Here is a 20,516-nt window from a genome sequence, read left to right as displayed (position 1 = left end):
ATCGCCAACATCCTATATAAATAGCATCAAGGCCATCAGTGTGGTAAAACTCCTGTGTCATTGCCATGTTCCTGGACTAGGAAACTGCACATACGCGTGCCTACCTATCTGATTCCTTTCGTTCTTCTGAAGTTACAGGTTGGGTTGCAAATCTCTCGGGAGTTTTTCTACTTTCACCAGGAGAAAAATAGCGTCTTGGTTTCCGGGACCCTCTCTCCCGTTCCACACTGGTGGGCAAGCCAGGTCCTTCGGCCGACCTCTCCACCCGTGATTTGCTTTTAGAATCAAAGGGCAGAGAGTATAAGGGAGGCAAACGAAGACAGAGAAAGAGAAGACAGCAAAGGATTATGCGTCTCTGTGAGTCAAGGCACAGACACCGCCAAACCCCTCTTCATGCCTCTACCATGCAGGTAAGGAAGGAGACATTCCAGAGACCCAATCCGCTAGTTCCCCATTAGTAGGCAGAAGCAGAGTGGCAGCTTTTGAGCCATTTTCTGCATAGTCGCACTGCACACACTTGTGAGCTAAGCTAATATGATTCAATGCAGAACACAACACAGGTCGAGGAGTGAATCATTCTGCCAGGGACGTGCAAGTGACACAGCTGGAGGGCGTGTGAAGCATCACCTAAAGTTGATGCTCCTCCTCCTCCTCCTTTTCTTCCTCCTCCTCCTTCTTCTTCTGCTTTTGACTCGCAGATATGGAGAACTGGGCTATCCTTTCTGTCATCTTCTAGAACCTTCAAGGTAGGAGGTTTGGGGACATTCTGGGTGGCTGATGCTACCCAGCTACACTCAGATACATTTTCTGAGGTTTCTGTCATCACCAGCTTGGCGGTGTGACCGGTATCTGCGGGTTGGACATAGCCACGGATTGGCTGTCGTGCAGAGCCTGCTGCCTTGCTGGGGACCTTATCAAAGGCCGAGTGCTCAGACTGAAATGACAGATAAGGGACTGGTGCTGGCTGGTGTCTCTTCTGAGTTACCGACTCTGAGGCGAGTTCAGGGCTGTTTCGAGCACTTTCCTCTCATCAATTTTTCTCTAAGTCTTTAAGAAAGAAAAAGGATTTAAGTTGCAAAGTGCGGTAACAGCCTCACAGGAGGAAAGCATGCGTGATCACAGATTACCAGTGAATGGAAACCGACCTCAAGAGAGAATAACTTGTGAAAAAGCATTTTGGTGTCTAATGTTAGAAACCAACTACTTGTCAGATGCTTCTGAGTTGACTTTCCAATTTGCATATGTATGCCTGGGAGGTGCAAAACTAACTCTAACCCCTGCAAAAGCTGGCAGGGGTCAGATGCTATCCTGGGGGAGAACGGGTCCCTTCTGACCAAATAAATACCCAGAAGCCACAGAAAAATGCATTAATATACACCACCAGTATGCATTAGGGCACAATGAGGCTGGTCCCTTGAATCAGGAAGCTTTCCTCACGCACAGGCCCGGAACACCAACTGTGGTTCAGGTTCCTGGCATACAGACACCTAATGACCAATCGCGGTAATTTCATTGTTGCCTGAAAATGTAAGGGAGTTTGTGATTATTTATGCTTTTTATTGAGCTCAAGATACAATAATCGCCTCTCTCTCTCTCTCTCTATTTTTTTTTTTTTTGATATGGAGTTTTGCTCTTGTTGCCCAGACTGGAGTGCAATGGTGTGATCTTGGCTCACCGCAACCTCCGCCTCGTGGGTTCAAGCGATTCTCCTGCCTCAGCCTCCCAAGTAGCTGGGATTACAGGCATGTGCCACCACGCCCAGCTAATTTTGTATTTTCTCTAGTAGAGATGGGGTTGCTCCATGTTGCCCAGGCTGGTCTCAAACTCCCGACCTCAGGTGATCTGCCCCCCCTTGACCTCCCAAAGTGCTGGGATTACAGGCGTGAGCCAGCGCACCTGGCCATAATCACCTCTCTTTTAAAGCACTCAACTAGACATTCACAAGCCTTTTCATGCAATGCAGAGTATATTCATTCATTCATAAGGCAAGTGGCTAGTTTGGGCATCATTATGAATAATTCTAGCACCAAAAGAATGTTAGAGAAAAGATATTTGCTGAAAGAATTAATGAAGTGAGTATTTCCCACCACCACCCCCCACTCCCAGGGACTGCTGTTATTCTTAGTTAAAAACAAATCCAAAAAGAGAGGTCAGGCCCTGTGGCTCACACATGTAATCCCAGCCTTTGGGAGGTCGGGCAGCCAGGGAGGAGGATCACTTGAGCCCAGGCGTTTGAGACCAGTTTGGGTAGCATAGTGAGATCTTGTCACTACAAAAGTAAAAAAAAAAAAAAAAAAAAAAAAAAAATTAGCTATGTGCAGTGGCGTGTGCCTGTAGTCCCAGCTACTTGGGAGGCTGAGGCAGGAGGCCCACTGGAATCCAGGAGTTTGAGGCTGCAGTGAGCTATGATTGTACCACTGCACTCCAGCCTGGGCAATGGAGAGAGAGACTCTGTCCCTAAAAAGGAAAAATAAAGTAAAAAAAAATAAAGAGAGATTGCTCTTGTTGTTTCTTGAGTTATTCAAACATCTGAGAGCAAAACTGGCATCCTTTTCAAAAGCTACAGACCTTTCTCCATTACTGCAAAACAAAGAAAGCAAGAGCTCTGACCGTGGGGTGGGGTCGGACCTCTCTGCTCAGATCCTGGCTCAGTCAGATTGGCCTGGGTGGTGCTGGGCAACTCACCTGCCCTTAGTAAGCCTCAGTTTCTTCACCTTTTAAATGGAAATAATAGTGACATAGTGTAATGTGACATTTGCAAAGCACATGGCTTAGCGCTGAGCAAAGAGTAGACATTTAATAGTGTTATCTAGTTCTTATTTTTGCTTTTTGAAGTACCATATAGTGGGAAAGGAGACACAATTCCAACTACTTGAGAATGGAAAACTGATTAGGGCTCAGCTTTAAAAGTAAAGAGGGCTTTTGGAGTGGGAAAAGGGATTTCTTGTGGGGAGAGGAATGTAGACACTTTACCTAAGCTTAATTGGCAAAAGTAATTATTTATGACGTGCACTGTATGGAAAAGAATAGTTTATTGAATGACAAGTGAATCCTGCTAAATTTGATAAAAACTCCTTTTTTTTTTTTTTTTTTAACATAAGAGGCAGGGCATCTATATATGCGTCATTAAAGGACAATCCACACAGACACACATATAGGTGGTGACTATGAACAACTCAGGAAAAGAAAACATTCTGAGTTGTTATTTTTCCCAGAGATGAGCCAGTGTTGGAGTTTTTCATACTTAAAACGTTTGTTAATCAAAAGGAGACTGATGCACGGCTCCAGTTCTCCTGTGGAATGCGCACTTCTGATCAGAGACAATCTGCATGTTGTCCTCAGCCGAGAACAAAGTGACTGTCAGAAACTCTGTGTGGGGAGCTTTGTCCTTCCATGACTTACTCATTCTGACTCCTTCCGCCTCTCCCTGCCCCCAGTCTTAAAAATGAAATGATAGGGGGTTTTGTTTGCTTTTAAAACCACATGCCCTAAATTTAACTGTTGAAAATTAACTTCTGGTTTAGAGATGAGGAGATATGAAAGCAAGGAGGTTGGAAGGGCTGGGAGCAGTGGGGAGTTGAGCAGAGGGGACGCCGGCTGGTGAGAGTCAGCTCAGGAAAGCAGCCCAGGGCCTGGCTGGGTGCTCACTACTGCCCCTCACTGGCCAGTCCTATGTGAGTTGGTGAGAAGGGAAAAGTAAGAGGTGAAATAAAAGGTTTGTCAATCAAGAAAGCGGGATTAAAAGAGGAGGAAGGAGAGATTACTATCAGCATGGATTAGGGCATGTGGAGGAGAAAAGCAAATGATTTGAAAGTAACTTCCACATGATTTTCAAGTGCACCGGTATTAAAAAGGGAAAGAGGAGAGCGGGTGTCAGCTGATGTGTGGAACCGCAGGTCAGGCGGGAAGAAGCAACACTCATGCACGCACACCCCAGAGGCCGGCGTGCCGGTACCTGGACGGTCAGGTGATAAGTGAAGGTGTGTCCCCTTCGGAATCTTTCTGGAGAAACCACTCATGTTTGGGTTTCCCTGTCCTATCGCGTACAAAATAGAAAACAACAACAACAACAACAACAAACAGATAATCTCTATTAAAATGTCAACATACACACAGATTTTACTATAACTTAAAATCTAAAGGCTGATTTTTATTAAAAATAATCCTCAGCCGGGAGCGGTGGCTCACGCCTGTAATTCCAACACTTTGGGAGGCAGAGGCGGGCGGATCACGAGGTCAGAAGATCGAGACCATCCTGGTTAACACGGTGAGAACCCGTCTCTACTAAAAATACAAAAATTAGCCAGGCATGGTGGGGGACGCCTGTAGTCCCAGCTACTCAGGAGGCTGAGGCAGGGGAATCGATTCAACCCAGGAGGCGGAGGTTACAGTGAGATCGAGCCACTGCACTCCAGCCTGGTGACAGAGTGAGACTCCATCTCAAAAAAAAAAAAAAAAAAGAATAATCCCCACTCATAAGTGGGAGTTAAACATGGATTACATATGGCCACAAAGAGGGAACAACAGACAAGAAGGCCCACCTGACGGAAGAGAGAGGAAGGAGGGCAAAGATCAAAACACTACCTGCTGGGTGCTGTGCTTAATACCTGGGTGACGAAATATTTCATACCCTCAACCCTGGTGACATGCACTTTACCTATATATCAAACCTGCACATGTACCCCTGAACCTAAAGCAAAACTTAAAAAAAAAATTATGCTATTAAATAAAAGAGTAACCCTGGCTTTTGAAAATGTATAAGCACATTTTACCATAGAGTTTATATTCGCTTCATGGAATATCCAGGACATGTGACTTGACTCACTACTAAAAGCAAGAGGTGGAAATAAATGTATCTAAAGCCACTAAATCATGTGTCTTCCCAAGTAATTTTAAATGATTATAAAGGAGTCTGTTATAATCACACTCTGCCCAAAAATACCAGGATATTCTCTTGTAAGTAGTTGACTAAAAATAAAAGGCAACTTAATTTCCCTAAGTTTCATTGAGGCAGATTGGTAAATAACCTAATATAAAAATAGCATCCATGTAAAACAACACATTTCAAATAAAGAGAATAATAAAAGTAAATTCTAAAAAATTCAATGAGATTATATTTTAGTTGCTGTTATACACTTGTCTTTTATAATTATCACTGAGTAATGCAACCAACGCAAGAATTACAAGTACTAACTCGGGTTTGTTCTACTGATGTTTATTGAACGCCTACTACGTGCAAGTAATAAGCTAAGGAAGGACAAAGATGAATCAGAAATCAACCCAGCCATTAAAAACCTTATACCACAGGTAGTCAAAGTAATATACAATCCACACATTCATTTCTTGACACACAATTGAGTATGACGCCATGCGGAATGTGACTGAGTAATTATGCCAGACTGAAGGTATTTTAGAGAAACATCATGGGTAAGGACAACGTTGTTTTAACAACGTGGAACAAGTCACAGGAGGAACACTCAGATTACTGCCCTGTCTCTTCTTAAAATTTAGAAAGAAAAAAAAAAAGGAAATTCTACAGGCTAGTTACAATGTTTTACCAACTCAAAATCTTATGATCCTATCGGCAAGAGTTTTTAAATACCAGGCTGAAAACACATTCCAGCTCAAAGCAATTTCTAAAAGAAAATAAGAGTTATAATCAACTTAATTTTCTAAAATCATTTTGGTTTGAGTTTTGGTTGGAGGGGACAGGCAGGTATCGGGAACCGCTACTGTACATCTTGCTGTAACCACTGACCTCTGTCTCAGTCTGGGCTTGGACTGATCTGTTTCTCCAGTAAGATCCTCCAGCCTTACTACTCCTAAAACTATCACCCCACCTCCCAATCCTCTGCATCACATCAATTTTGCCCACAGCAAATAAAAAGTGAAGCTGTATCTAGAGCCATTTCATTTCCAACTACAAAGGGTCCAATTTCTCAACTTTTATTTGATGGGAAGAGTTTGGCCCATCACCCGCAGCCAGGAACGAAGGCAGCGCAACTCAGTCCAGCGTGCAGAGGGAAGAGGGGCCAGCAGACGCTTGCTGTTGGAAATGGCATCAAGTTCCTATAACGAATCTGCCGCCTTCACGGGGTTATGTTTAGGCTGAACGCTTTCTGTATAACAGAGGGCTTTGTAAACGAAGTGCAATACAACTTTTTGAACATGACCTTCACTGGCAAGAATAAAACTTGGTCAGCATCACCATCAAACTCCATCAGGGGCTTGTGGAAGCATGTTGGGTCAGTATGTATAAAATGGAAATCCCACACAGACACAGGGGACTTACTGGGCTCCATTTACTTGTTACACCTGAGATATGGAACCAGCCAAAAACCAAAGGACTACTGCCAGGGTGGAGAATACTCAAAGTCTGAGTATATAGACAGTCTCCGACTTACAATGTAAGATTTATTGACTTTAAGATGTTGTGGAAGCGATAGGGATTCAGGAGCGCTTGTGCTTAGAATTGTGAATTCTGTTCTTTTCCCGGGCTGGTGGTGTGTGGTGTGATGCTCCCCTGCGATGCTGGGCAGAGGCAGTGAGCTGCTGCTCCCAGATTGCCACCAGCCACACAACCGTGAGGGGAATGACCCGTCCCCACAGTGTGCTGCATGGCCAGATGGCTCTGTCCAAATCCAAGCAATGTGAGTGTTCTGAGCATGTCTGAGGTAGGTTGGGTGTATTAAGCGCATTTTTGACTTAATGTTTCCTTTATTTTTCTGATTTGCAATATTTTTAAGTTATGATGGATTTATCGGGATGCAACTCTGTCATAAGATGAGGAACATCTGTAAAATAAATACAACTATATGTAGTAAGAAACAAACAGGCCAGGTGTGGTAGCTCATGCCTCCTGTAATCCCAACCCTTTTGGAGGCTGAGGCAGGAGGATCTCTTGAAGCCAGGAGTTTGAGCCAGACGGGGCAACATAGAGAGACCCTATCTCTATAAAAAATTTAAAAATTTGTCAAGTGTGGTGGCACGTGTCTGCAGAACTAGCTACTCAGGGGGCTGAGGTAGGAATATTGCTTGAGCCCAGGAGTTTGAGGTTGCTGTGAGCTAGGATTGCATCACCGCACTCCAGCCTGGGTGATAGAATGAGACTCTATATCTAAAACATAATAAATAAATAGGAAATAAACAAATGTATGTGAAGGCATCATTCCTAGAACATAATAAGCCTTTTAAAATGCTTGCTTCTTATCTTCTTCCTTCTTCATAGTCAACACAGCACAGAAAGTTTACGAATTTCTCTTTTTGTGCTTTGAAGACATAATACTTAAGGAGACCCAATTCAGAAGTCATGAGATTTTAAGCAGGGTGAGTGCAGCCTCACCAGGAGGGCCTGAGTTTGTCTTTAGTACAGGTAAAGCGGAGTGGTCTAGGAAAACATTTCTCCAAGTAAGGCTTTCAGGATCCTTGAGGTTGGCTCCCGCATGTATTTGGGTGAGGTTATCTGCCATCCAAAACGGAAAAGAGAGAGGGATGAGGAGAGGCCTAAATCAGACACTGATGGTGCACAAGCTGTCCTGGGCGCTGCGAGCCATAATCTCGCAGAATGCGGCCACTTCTGAGTCGTGCAGCAATGTCGATACTTCGTCACCCCCCTCTTCTGTCTCTGACCTCCCCCATCAGCGTTCTTAGCTGAGTTCTCCTCCTCACCCCCATGATACAGAGCCCCAGGGTGCTCTTGACATTTCAACTTGGATATCTAATAGACATCTTAAATTTACATGTCCAGAAAATGAACTCTCAACTTCCCTCTGTTCCAACTTGTACCAGAGTCTTCCCTATGGCAAATCCCTGCTGTGAGTTGCCTTGGCCAAAAAATTGATCCCTCTGTTTCTTTCAAACCCCCCTCCATCAGCAAGTTCTCCCGGTTACCTTCAAAATATAACCTCTTTCCACCACCTGTGCTGCCATCATTCTAGTTCAAGCCACCACCGTCTCTCACCTATGTTACCAAGATGACCCCCTCATTGTTCTACCTGTTTTCATCCTGGTCCCCTAAAGTCTATCTTCCGCTTAGCAGCCAGTGTAATGCTTTGAAATGTAAGGCAGATGGATCATTCCTCTTGTTGAAACCCTCCTATGGCTCCACATATCAAGTAGCGCCAAACCCAAAGCCCTTGTGGTGGCTCTGAGGCCCTCCCCGATCTGTGATCTCACTAACATTACCCCTACCGCCCGCTCCGTTACAGCCCTCTCTCCTCACTAGGATGTGACAGCCTCTGGAGAGAGAGACTTCGTTCACATTCATCTCCTCGGCACTCAGAGCTATGTGTGGCGAACAGCAGGTCTCACATGCTCTTGGAATGGACGAACTGGTGAATGACAATCTCCACAGCAACTCTATGAGGTCTTCTCATCCCCATTTTATAGATGCGGACGGTGAGGTGCAAGGGAAAAGGACATTAACTGCCCACGATCACACAGCTGGTAACAAAAGGATGGGGCTTGGACCCAGTGCAACGAGACCTTACAGCCTTCCAGAGCAACAAGCTTCCACATTCTGGAAAATGGCCTGCACCTTACAGCCTTCCAGAGCAACAAGCTTCCACATTCTGGAAAATGGCTGCTCCCTTGGCATGAATGGGTAAGAATGAGGTTGGGATGCCAGTGTTCATGGACTTCAAGGTTAAGCAAGGAAGACACCAAGAACTTCCCGGTCACAGCCACAACCCTGACCGGATGTGGATCTCTCTCTAGTGCCGGTTCCACCGTCAGCAGAGTTACCCGATTACCTATGAATTCTGCAGAACCCAATTACCTTCTTCCTTTGTTTCTCCAATGAACAGCATAAAAATCAATGGAGTCAGGCCGTGGAAGGTTGTGGACTGAACTTTCCACCTCGGAGCAGCACAGCCTGATCATAATACTGAGGGGTTGGCAAAGCGATGCCCAACTCAGATTTTAAAATATATCATCCATCAAAGTACAAAATTTACTTCTGGGGCCCAGAAGGCATTGTTTTACAGAGACAGTAAAATAGTAGGTAAGCTTTTAAAAACATGAATAAAAAAAGAGATCACATCTGAAGAGTGGTATTTTTCTTTTTATTCTTCTTTTTCATTTATTTTCATCTTGTGTGCTGTTATTTTACAAAGTATTCCTTAATATTATGCTTATTTTTGATAAATAATTAAGGTCTGGTTAAGAAATTAACAGTGGGAGATTTGCTTTATACAACATAATGAGTAGAACACAGGATACTATGAGGCTACAGCAGTCTTTGCCCATAGAGTCAAGAATCAATTCTGGTGGACAGAGGCACACTGTCCTGTCCTGTCCTGACTGGGATAATGGTTATACATTTACCCAAACTCACCAACCTGCATCTTTAAAATCTGTGCATTTGATGTAAATTGTATCTCATCTTAAAAATATGTCAGCCAGGCATGGTGGCTCATGCCTGTAATCCTGGCACTTTGGGAGGCCAAGGTGGGCGGATCACTTGAGGTCAGGAGTTTGAGACCAGACTGGCCAACATGGTGAAACCCCATCTCTACCAACAAATACAAAAATTAGCTGGGCGTGGTAGCGTTGGCCAGTAGTCCCCCTTACTTGGGAGGCTGAGGCAGGAGAATCGATTGATCCTGGGAGGTAGAGGTGGCAATGAGCTGAGATCATACCACTGCACTCTGGCCTGGGCAACAGAGTTAGACCCTGTTACAAAACAAACAAACAAACAAACAAACAAATAAATAAATAAATAATCAAAATATGTCATCATTGGGTTACAGAGTAAGGACTTCTTTAGTAATGAAAATGTAGCATTTTCTGGGGGCAGAAGCAGGATAAACATGTGAGATAACCAATTTCTTCCAGTCTCCCTTTGAGCTCATCTCAATGCTGAAGGCCTGAAATCTGTAACCGCAGCCCAGAAAGGAGGGAGAGAGGAGGTATGTGCAGACAGCACGACTGTCAGAAAATTCTGGAATCTGAGGAAGGTGCGAGGCTGGATTGGCATCCCCTCATCTCCTGATTTGAGCCACCACTCCTAGAACAAGGTAATCGGGGACTTGACAGCTTTCATCATGAGACTAGACTAGAATCAGCCTTTCAGGGCTGTGGACTCAGTTCACAATGCTCCACAAGTGGCCGATGATTTTCTGCTCACTTATCATGATTTGCATTTACTGTTTAATAATATTTATGAGCAGCCTGACTCAGACCACATTCAAGAACCCCAACCCCAGACGACAAAGTAGAAAGAGCCTTGTCAGATAAACAAGTGCTGCTCACAGTGTGTTCTGCCGATCGGTGTCCCTGCTCCATGATTAGATAAAAGGCTCGCACCGGAAGGGGAATTAACAACATCACTAAGCCTGCTGTGTAGTTCAGCTGACATTTTCTTCACAGCATGATTTTCTCAATGAAGGAAACTGTACATAATTTACATTCAGGTGCAAGTGTCTCATAGGTTTTTTGCAGATTGTTTGCAGATTGGCTATTTCAAACAGCACTGCGATAGTTTGGTGACACTTCAAGCAAACAGAAAACAGCAGAACATTCATTCAAAAATTATTCACTAGGTCTCTCGGTATTATTGGATATGGCCAGGTGCAGTGAAGGAGATATGAAAATGACTAAGGCAAGGTATCTAACCTTCTCTTAAGGCTTTTATTCAAGTAATGCTATCACTGCAATCATCCTTACCAGACTTATAGATGGGCTTAATAGCAAATTCACAGTGCCATGTCTGGAGGAAGCCTGATAAAATTGCTAAAATCCTCTTCTGGGTTTGACAGCCATGATCTAGGGTGCTTGCCATTTGTTTTTTGTTTTAATTTTTAATTTCTGTGGGTACATAGTAAGTGTATGTATTTATGGGATACCCGAGTTTTTTTTGTTTTTTGTTTTTTGTTTTTTTGAGACGGAGTCTGGCTCTGTTACCCAGGCTGGAGTGCAGTGGCGCGATCTCGGCTCACTGCAAGCTCCGCCTCCTGGGTTCATGCCATTCTCCTGCCTCAGCCTCCCGAGCAGCTGGGACTACAGGTGCCCACCACCACACCTGGCTAATTTTTCTATTTTTAGTGGAGATGGAGTTTCATCGTGTTAGCCAGGATGGTCTTGATCTCCTGACCTTGTGATCCGCTCACCTCGGCCTCCCAAAGTGCTGGGATTACAGGCGTGAGCCACCGTGCCCGGCCGGTACCTGAGATGTTTTGATACGGGCATGCAATGCGTAATAATCATATCATGGAGAGTGGGGTATCCATCCCCTATTCTTTGTGTCACAAACAATTGAATCCTACTTTTAGTTATTTTAAAATGCACAATTATTAGACTATTGTCGCCCTGTTGTGTTATCACCAAGCAGGTCTCATTCAGTCTTCTATTTTTGTACCCATTAGGTGCTGGGCATTTGAATATCCTTCCTATGACATAGGGTGCCCGTGAAGTGGCATCTGTGGGACTCCTCATTTGGCTCATGACCTCTTTCTCCTCTTTTCCCTTCCAGTACAATCATCAGCAACCCAGAAGCCAAACTGATAAGATCAGGGCTCCCTACGCCAAGCCGAGCCAAGCTCCAGCTCTGATGTCTCTGGGAAACTCATAGTCTGATGATGGCAGCAGACTGGTGTAGAGTCCAAACACCACAGAAAGTGGAAGTGACTCCACAAATGATTCCAGTTTCTATTAAGACAGAGAGAAGTTACAAAACAAACAAAACAAAAACAAACAAAAAAATAACCTGGAAAGGTCAGGAAAGCAGGGCAGATGGGAAGGTGGACTCTTCTCTGGACACATTTGTCAGTGCCTCTATTAAAAAGAGATACCTAAATGTAATCTGGCCACTGCAGGATGCAGGGAGACCATTGCCTACCTGTGTTATTGGCAACTCACTTTCATTAATGTCCCCCAAGATTGGAGTAATCACTTTGGCAGTCATATAAAGAACTTGCTGTCAACTAAAACCCCTAGGTCTGTTTCCCATGAACTGCTGTTAATCAAGTTTCCCCAGTCTTGAACTTGTGCACTGATTTTTTTCCCCTCTAAATACAGGACTTTATTAAATTTCATCTTGTTAGTTTCTAACCATCGTTCCAGGTACATGTGCTCTCCTGCCTACATGCTCCTGTTCTCTATCTCTTTCTTCCTCTCCTTCTTACCTCTCTTTGCCCTCCATCTCTCTCCTCTCCCCTCTCTCTTTTAGTCATCAAACTTATGTACAATTCCTCCTCCAGAAATCTGATCACCCCTACCATCAATATCTCCCAGACTATCTAAAAAAATGCCAAATAGGGCCATGTTAATGACAAAGCCCCAACTGGAACCAGAGACCTCATTATCTCAGGCCTAGGCAACTGCAACCACCACTTAATGGACCTCCCTGATGGAAATCAATTATCCTTCAGAGCAATCCTCCACACTCCTTTGGAGCAATATTTCCAAATTCATGATCAATCATGCTTGCTTTAAAATCCTTTAGGCACTTCCCACTGTCCACACAGAAAAGGGCAAATGCCTGGTCATGTCATCTGAGGTGCTCCATGATTGTCCCCACCTGGCTCTCCACTTCCTCCTATATTCCTCCTTCCAGGTCTGTGTTGGACATCTGTGCCTTCCTGCTTAGGGCAGCCTCCCTTCCACATCTAGCAAACACACCACATCTTTAAGGACTTGGTTCAATTAAGACCACTTCCCCAAGGGGGAATAATTAATACCCCATCCTCGGTACTCCCATGTTACTCAAACTTGACCTGGAGAATCATGTTTGCCCCACTGTGTGGTAGTTATTTCTCATACTCAAAACCAAATGGATATGCCCAGCTAGGAGCAGAGTGCCTGGTACACAGGAGGCTCAACATAATTTTCTTGAGTGATTAGCTAAACTACCTTGGAGCTGAAGTTAACCCACGAATCAACAGCGATGAGATATGGATACGTGGAAGGATGCCCAATGAGTTCGAATCGTCCTAGACTACAAGTTTTCATTTTCTTTTTGAGAAGGCTTTAAGTGCCTTATGCAAATCCATAAGTATGGACATCTCTATATGTATGTTTCTATAATGCCCTCATCTTCTTTCCTAAAATATCTAACCTCAAAGGGAAAAAACCAGCAAATTCTTCTTCCACAATGATGAAAAATAGCATTGACATAAATGGAGAGTGGTGTGCAGTGGAAAGAGCTCTGAGAGGTGCAGAGAACTTGAATGAATGGACGAATGATGGTCTCAGTTTTGTCAAAGAAGCTCTATGGTCTCGATCAAGTTACTTTTTAAATCTTTAGTTTTTCCCATGTATAAATGGGTTTTTTAACTAAACAATCTCCAGGGTTACTGCTGTTTCTGAGAGTCTAAGATTCTTCATGTCAGTGCTATTTTTCATCATTGTCGAACAGGGAGTTTGTTGGTTTTGTCCTTTGAACGTTAGTTTCAGGTCAGGCGTGGTGGCTCACGCCTGTAATCCCAGCACTTTGAGAGGTCCAGGTGGGCAGATCATTTGAGGTCAGGAGTTTGAGACTACCCTGGCCAACATGGCCAAACCCCGCCTCTATGAAAAATAAGAACATTAGCCTGGCGTGGTGGTGGGTGTCTGTAATTCCAGCTACTCGGGGAGGCTGAGGCAGGAGAATCACTTGAACCTAGGAGGTGGAGGATGTAATGAGCCGAGATCACGCCATTGCACTCTAGCCTGGGCGACAGAGTGAGACTCCATCTCGAACAAACAAAAAAACAAACAAAAGTTAGAGAGTTTAGGAGAAAAGAGCAGGGGCCCTGTAGAAACAGTTTATCTGGATTTACATAAGGTACTTAAAAAGCCTTTATGTACACATAAAGAAACTGATCATTTATTTTGTGGAATCTTGGGGTGAGCCAACCCTTCACAGAGCAGAGGTCACCTACAAGGGGAGAGGCTTATAGGGTTACGGGGGACCAGAACAAGGAAGTGATGACTTCAGGTGTATCAGAACTGTTTTGATGCAGCAACTGGCTGGCAGGGAATTATATTACCAGGAAATAATAACTCACTCCAAGTTTTCATAAAGGCCAGGGGTTGCCCTTGCATTGTATCCCTAAGTATATAATAATATATAATGATACACTTTAACTCCCTACAACTCCCAAGGGTCTACAGACTAAAAAGTGCTTCCTATTACCAAAGTGAAGTCAAATCCAGCACAGTCAAATTAGTTTCACCATGTGGGTGTCCAGCTCTAATTATATAACAGCTTCTAATTAGAAAATGTTAAGAACGGCTATTAACTTCTGAGTCTCATTAAAATTAACAGTTAATTTGCTAAAAGTTGCTTGTTTGGAAAAACTGCTAATGACTGTTCTGCAGATACGCACAGGTGTAAAATCTGCAAGGACACAGGGTCAAGGACAAAATTTTGCATTTAAAATCTCACACACCTCTGAGTTTTTAGCTAGTGTACATAGTAGCTAGGGTTTGGGGAGATGTATTTATATTTAATCCAATGAATAGGAATTGTCTGCCAGGTGCAGTAGCTCATGCTTGTAGTCCCAACCCTTTGGGAGGCCGAGGCAGGTGAATCACTTGAACCCAAGAGTTCGAGACCAGCCTGGACAACATGGCTAAACCCCATCTCTACCAAAAAGTACAAAAATTAGCCAGGCATGGTGGCATGTGCCTGTAGTCCCAACTACTCAGGAGGCTGAGGCAGGAGGAAGGCTTGAACCCAGGAAATCAAGGCTGCAGTGAGATTGTGCCACTGCACTCCAGCCTGGACAACAAAGTGAGACTTTCTCTTACAAAGAAAGAAAGAAAGAAAGAAAGAAAGAAAGAAAGAAAGAAAGAAAGAAAGAAAGAAGAAAGAAAGAAGGAAGGAAAAAGAGAAAAAGAAAGAAAGAAAGAGAAAGAAAGAAAAGAAAGAAAGAAAGAAAGAAAGAAAGAAAAAGAAAGAAAGAAAGAAAGAAAGAAAGAAAGAAAGAAAGAAAGAAAGAAAGAAAGGAAGGAAGGAAGGAAGGAAGGAAAGAAGGAAGGAAGGAAGGAAGAATTGTCACTTGCCAACAAGAACAGAATAAAATGAAAAAAAAATGGAAATGACTTACCCATCTATTTTAACAGCTGGGATTCTAGAGTATGGCAGGGAGCAACAGGTGTTTGGGGGTACAGGGACTGAAAGGTGAAGCCAATTCCATTCCAGTAATAGAACAAGCTGTTAGGAGGACCTAGAGGTCTGTTCTTTAGAGAGTGGCTCCTGAGATGTGTGTTTCTCTACGATGCGCTGTCCTGAATCCCGCAGCCCGTGTCAGAAAACCTGCCTGCTAGTGGACACGGGAGATGGAAGGTGAAGCACGATGCTCTCCTGCAGACACCTCTCTCAGTGCATGGAAACAGAATCCTGAGCCAAGAGAGCTTGAGGCTCTGGAGTCAGTTTTTAGACTAAAACCTCTCATCGGGAGATGAGCAAATGCAACCAGAAATAAACTCCAAGTGCCTAGCACAAGCCCCTTCTTTTCTTAGTGGCTCAGGCTGCACCGTGTCAAGGTGTTGCAGAAGCTGCATTCCAGAGGGTGCCCTGATCTACTTCCTGAGCAGATCCGCAGCTGTCTGGCATCCATGGGAGCCCTGCCCAGACCATCATCCACCAACGGCAACTCTCCCAGGGGTCCAGTGTCAGCCTCAGCTCTGCATGAAACCTCCATGTCGTGTTCTGACCACTAAGGATAAAATTTGCTAAGGAGAAAGGAGGGGTGAGGGGCTGCAGTACAGTAATGACAAACAAAACTAACAAACGAGGGTTTTCTAGAGTGGATCACCACTAGAAAATGAGGTCTGCCTTCCATTTCACTCTCTTTGCCAGTCACATAGTTCCCAGAGAATAGAGCGTGACAGCTGGATGCTCAGCAAACACAGCAGCAGGACTGGAGACAGTGAATTTCTCCATTCATAAAAGTAACAAAGACAGCGCATTTCCTTTATATAGATACATGAGATGCATAAAGTAACAAATTCAACAAGAGCTTTGGATTCAGAATTTCCAGTAGTAGCAGAAGCTCAGATGTTTAAAAATTTAAATAATCTGTAGGACTCAAATCCCTTTGAATTTTATTCTAAAATTCACAGTGGTGGAATTAGCAAAGAATGGTTCCTATCAGTAACACTACCTCTCCTGCAAATATTACAAAATTCCAAGTTTACAGGTTTGGAAGGGTTAGAGAGGTGGGGCTGGAAGTATCTTATTATTCTCTACTTCACCTATTTCATTACTATGTGTATTCTTAGTTTTCTTCAGAACAATGTATTCATCTGAATTCCTGGGCATCTAACAGGATTTCTGAGCTAAAGACCCTGTAATATCAACTAATCAATTAACTAATTAAAAAAAAATCTTCTTTATCATATACACTGAATACTAAAGAATTGTAAAATAAACTTATTACTTAGGTAAATATTGTCCTAAAGACTGTCATTTAGCCTGTAATGTTTACAAGGAGTATAGTACAGTGAAGTATGAGAATTAATGACTATTCCGTATATATGCACAGGTGTGTACAGTGTTAGTGTACATGAGCACATTCAAAAACAGCATTGGAGACGGGACTCACTTTTGAATGTTTAGGACATTATAGGTGGTCTTTGAAGGTATATTCTTGAGTGTTGTATTCATATTTAAATAATGAAAGAAAACAGCCTCTTGCTAGTTAGCACAGATTAAAATGATTCAATGGGAATGAGTTGCTTCAGAGATTTAACAGCCAGAAAGTTTGGCAGAGCTAGCTGATAAGTGAGTGTAGCAGTGAGAAAAATATTCCATTTTAGTGACAGAGCAAATCCACACACACACAAAAAACCCCACAGCATTAAAATTGTTATTTAAGGATACTTTGTTTCTTCGCTTGTTATCTTCTTAAACTTTTCTGCTACATTTTTCCATACCAGATGACATTATTATTTTCACTTATGGTTATTTAGGTCACCAAAGAGGTTTCTTTTGTTATTGTTTTAGGTTACAAAGTATGTTTCGGTTTATCTTACTTCCCCCTAAATGGAAATCAGACAATGATTTTCTGAAACTTGGATTTCCTGGCTCCAGATAAAGAATAAGCAGAATTTTAATACATTTTAAATCCATTTTTAAAAGCTGAATAACTGCCATCATTACAACGTAAATCTTATTTTTATTTATTTATTTATTTATTTATTTATTTATTTATTTATTTTGAGACAGACTTTTGCTGTTGTTACCCAGGCTGGAGTGCAATGGTGTGATCTTGGCTCACCGCAACCTCCGCATCCTGGGTTCGAGCAATTCTCCTGCCTCAGCCTGTAATCCCAGCACTTTGGGAGGCCGAGGTGGGCGGATCACGAGGTCAGGAGATCAAGACCATCCTGTCTAACACGGTGAAATCCCGTCTCTACTAAAAATACAAAAAATTAGCTGGGTGTGGTGATGGGTGCCTGTAGTCCCAGCTACTCGGGAGGCTGAGGCAGGAGAATGGCATGAACCTGGGAGGCGGAGCTTGCAGTGAGTGGAGATCACGCCACTGCACTCCAGCCTGGGCGACAGAGCGAGACTCCGTCTCAAAAAAAGAAAAAAAGGAAAAAAGAAAAAAAACACTTCTGTAAAAGAAAGAAAAGCCTGGTAAAAATAAAAAATAAAAAGCAGCAGCAACAGCACCTCAGAGCCAGGGACTGTGGTGGGAAGAGCAGCCCTGTGTGCATCCTCCTCTCCTAAGGTCAACTTGAATATTTGATGACAACAGTGACTGAGTGATTAGGGAAAAGCTGAGTCATGCGCCCTCAACATACTGTTTAAGATGAAAGAAGTACGCAACGTATTTAAAATTACCTACATTAAAATAACTTAAATAGGATGTTTTGTTGCATATCCAGAGTAAGAACCATAACCATTCAAGGTGCAGCTTTGCCTCTAATGCTCCCTGCTGAGAGCAGCTGCTCCCTGTGCTGGCTGAGAACCTTGAGAGGCCCCTATCTCAGAGCACAGATCTTGTGCTGGACCCTGAGGGTGCAGAAAAAGTTACTGCCTTTGAGGGCCCCAGTCAAGGGAGGAAAATGACTGGCCCTCAGTTACCCAACAATGTGCCGAGAGGAATCATTTCATACTGCTGTGACATGGAAGGCCATATCTGTGAGGTGGGGCAGAGATGACATACATGTTGTTGCTGTTTTTAACAAACACTTTTAATAGTTGGGCATGGTGGCATACGCTGGTAGTCCCAAGTACTCAGGAGGCTGAGATGGGAGGATCATTTGAGCCTGGGAGGTTGAGGCTTCGGTGAGCTGTGATCAGGCCTCTGCACTCCAGCCTAGGTGACAGAGTGACACTCTGTCTCTAAAATAATAGTAATAATAAATAAACAAAAACCAAATACATTTAATAAAAAATTAGGCCAGGTGCAGTGGCTTGCACCTGTATTCCCAGCACTTCGGAAGGCCAAGATGGGAGGCTCACTTAAAGCCAGGAGTTCAAGACCAGCCTGTGCAACATAGTGAGACTCTACCTCTACAAAAAAGTTTAAAAAAATTAGCCAGGTGTGGTGATGCACACCTGTGGTCCCAGCTACTCAGGAGGCCGGAGTGGGAGAACCCTGGAGCTTGAGCCCAAGTGTCAAGGCTGCAGTGAGCTATGATTGTGCCACTGCATTCCAGCCTCTGTGACAGAGTGAAATCTTGTCTTAAAAAAAATTATATCCACACAATTCACTTCTGTGGAATATCTCAGGTTCTGATACCACTGGGTGGAAAAGGCGACGTGTAACCAGCCAGGCAGCCTGCTGGAAAATGGGCCACCCAGCTCCACGCTCACCGATGTGGGGGCTGGCAGGGTCGTTGGCTCGCATGTATCGAGGGATGTCTTCCTCCAGCAGGCGGTGAGTCACCAACCCTGTGCAGCTCTGCAAGAGGATGGGCTGGGTGTCATTTTCAATCCCTTCCAGGCGCCTGGCAATTCTTTCTTTTCTGTGAGATACACAAGAGGCAGAGTGAGCAACAGCGATCGAGTCTAAAGGAAAATGGAATACTGCTTTGCCAAGCTCTTCTAATAACTCTGTACTATGAAGATCTTACCTGCTTCACCTGGGCGCGGTGGCTCACACCTGTAATTCCAGCACTTTGGGAGGCTGAGACAGGTGGATCACCTGAGGTCAGGAGTTCAAGACCAGCCTGGCCAACATGGTGAAACCCCATCTCTACTAAAAATACAAAAATTAGCCAGGCATGGTGGCGCGTGCCTGTAATCCCAGCCACTTGGAAGGCTGAGGCAGGAGAATCACTTGAACCTGGGAGGTGAAGGTTGCAGTGAGCCAAGATGGCACCATTGCACTCCAGCCTGGGCTACAGAAAACTCCATCTCAAAAAAAAAAAAAAAAAAAAAAATCTTAACTTCTAATTTCTAAGATTTCTTTTCTCTTTGATTCAAAAATTTGTCTTAATTCACAACTGAAACAAATCCAAAAAAGAACAAGATATAGTATTAGTAGTTATATGCTCGCTTTATTCACTCATGCAACATCTTTATTGAACTGCAAATTTCAGTTCTTGGTTGCTATGTAACAGTGACATGCAAAGCTGACCAAGTTCCTGCTTTCTTGGAGACTGTTTTTCATGAGGGGAGGCAGATGCCAAATGAAGAAGAGTTCACACACACACGGATGCATCATCCTATCCTAAGATCAAGTTGAGTATTTGATACTCATAACAATGACTGAGTTATCAAGGCAAAGCTAAGACATGTTTTAAGTCAGATCCTCAAAGTATTGTTTAATATGAAATAAATATGTAATATATTTAAAATTGCATACATTAAAATAATTTAAATAGAATGTTTTGTTGTATATACATTGCAACACCTATATAGGTGACTCATGTAAATGTCACATATATAGGTTGGCAAGGAACTAAAATCATACAGGGTAAGGGAGAAGGTTTTATTTCATCTATGGGAATCCAGGGAGACCTGACGAGCAAGATCTCTCTAGGAAAGTATTTTAGGCAGAAATCTCAATAACTGTTACTAACTTTTGTTTGGTTTAACAAAGTATTCTAAGCTTTTACTATGGAAATCATTTACAGAAGTGTAGACTAGGAGTGTGAACCCCACAGGGCCATCCGCAAGCTACAAGCATGAACTCACGGCGGCTCCTCCTCCTCCCTCTCATGGAATCTGTCAATGGCTGTAACTATCTGATTGTTTCCCACAGTGCCTAAAGTGGCCGCTTCAATTAGCTACAGTTTAGATGAACACAGGTCCTCTGCCTCCCTGCACAGGCTTTTGCTGGAAGGAAATGTTAACAGTGGTTTCCTTGCTATAATTTAAGTGGATCATGGGCAAGATAATGACCCCAATGTTTCTGGCAGCACTGGAGAAACAGAACAAATGCTGTGCTGAGGTTGGGAGGTTCTCACATGACACTGACTACCAGCATATTACTGAGATGCCAGACAACTGTTTCTTTGGAGAAATGGCCACAGTTCTCTCTTCTTGCCTGCTCCTCAATCGCTTAAATTCATAGAGGCTCATCTGCGTGGCTCTTATGAAGGACTCAGGAAGGGGTGGGAGAAAGAAAGGGAGG

The 20,516-nt window shown here is 43.5% G+C and overlaps 1 protein-coding gene across 1 annotated transcript in view; it reads right to left on the bottom strand.

Moving 5' to 3' along the window:
* The window catches only part of LOC101026702 (supervillin-like), a gene marked incomplete at its 3' end in the record, with an annotated part of 62,515 nt that extends 42,051 nt beyond the window's left edge, over positions 1-20,464 (bottom strand). The window contains 6 exon segments of the mRNA XM_031662225.1: positions 105-275; positions 531-1,024; positions 8,542-8,750; positions 18,752-18,903; positions 20,078-20,169; positions 20,375-20,464. Of these exon segments, the coding sequence (XP_031518085.1) occupies positions 105-275; positions 531-1,024; positions 8,542-8,750; positions 18,752-18,903; positions 20,078-20,169; positions 20,375-20,464 (1,208 nt within the window).
* Between the last annotated feature and the right edge of the window lie 52 nt (positions 20,465-20,516).

Source organism: Papio anubis, unplaced genomic scaffold (assembly GCF_008728515.1).
Source record: "Papio anubis isolate 15944 unplaced genomic scaffold, Panubis1.0 scaffold491, whole genome shotgun sequence".
Classification (NCBI taxonomy): domain Eukaryota; kingdom Metazoa; phylum Chordata; class Mammalia; order Primates; family Cercopithecidae; genus Papio; species Papio anubis.
This window is presented reverse-complemented; position numbering and strand designations above follow the sequence as displayed.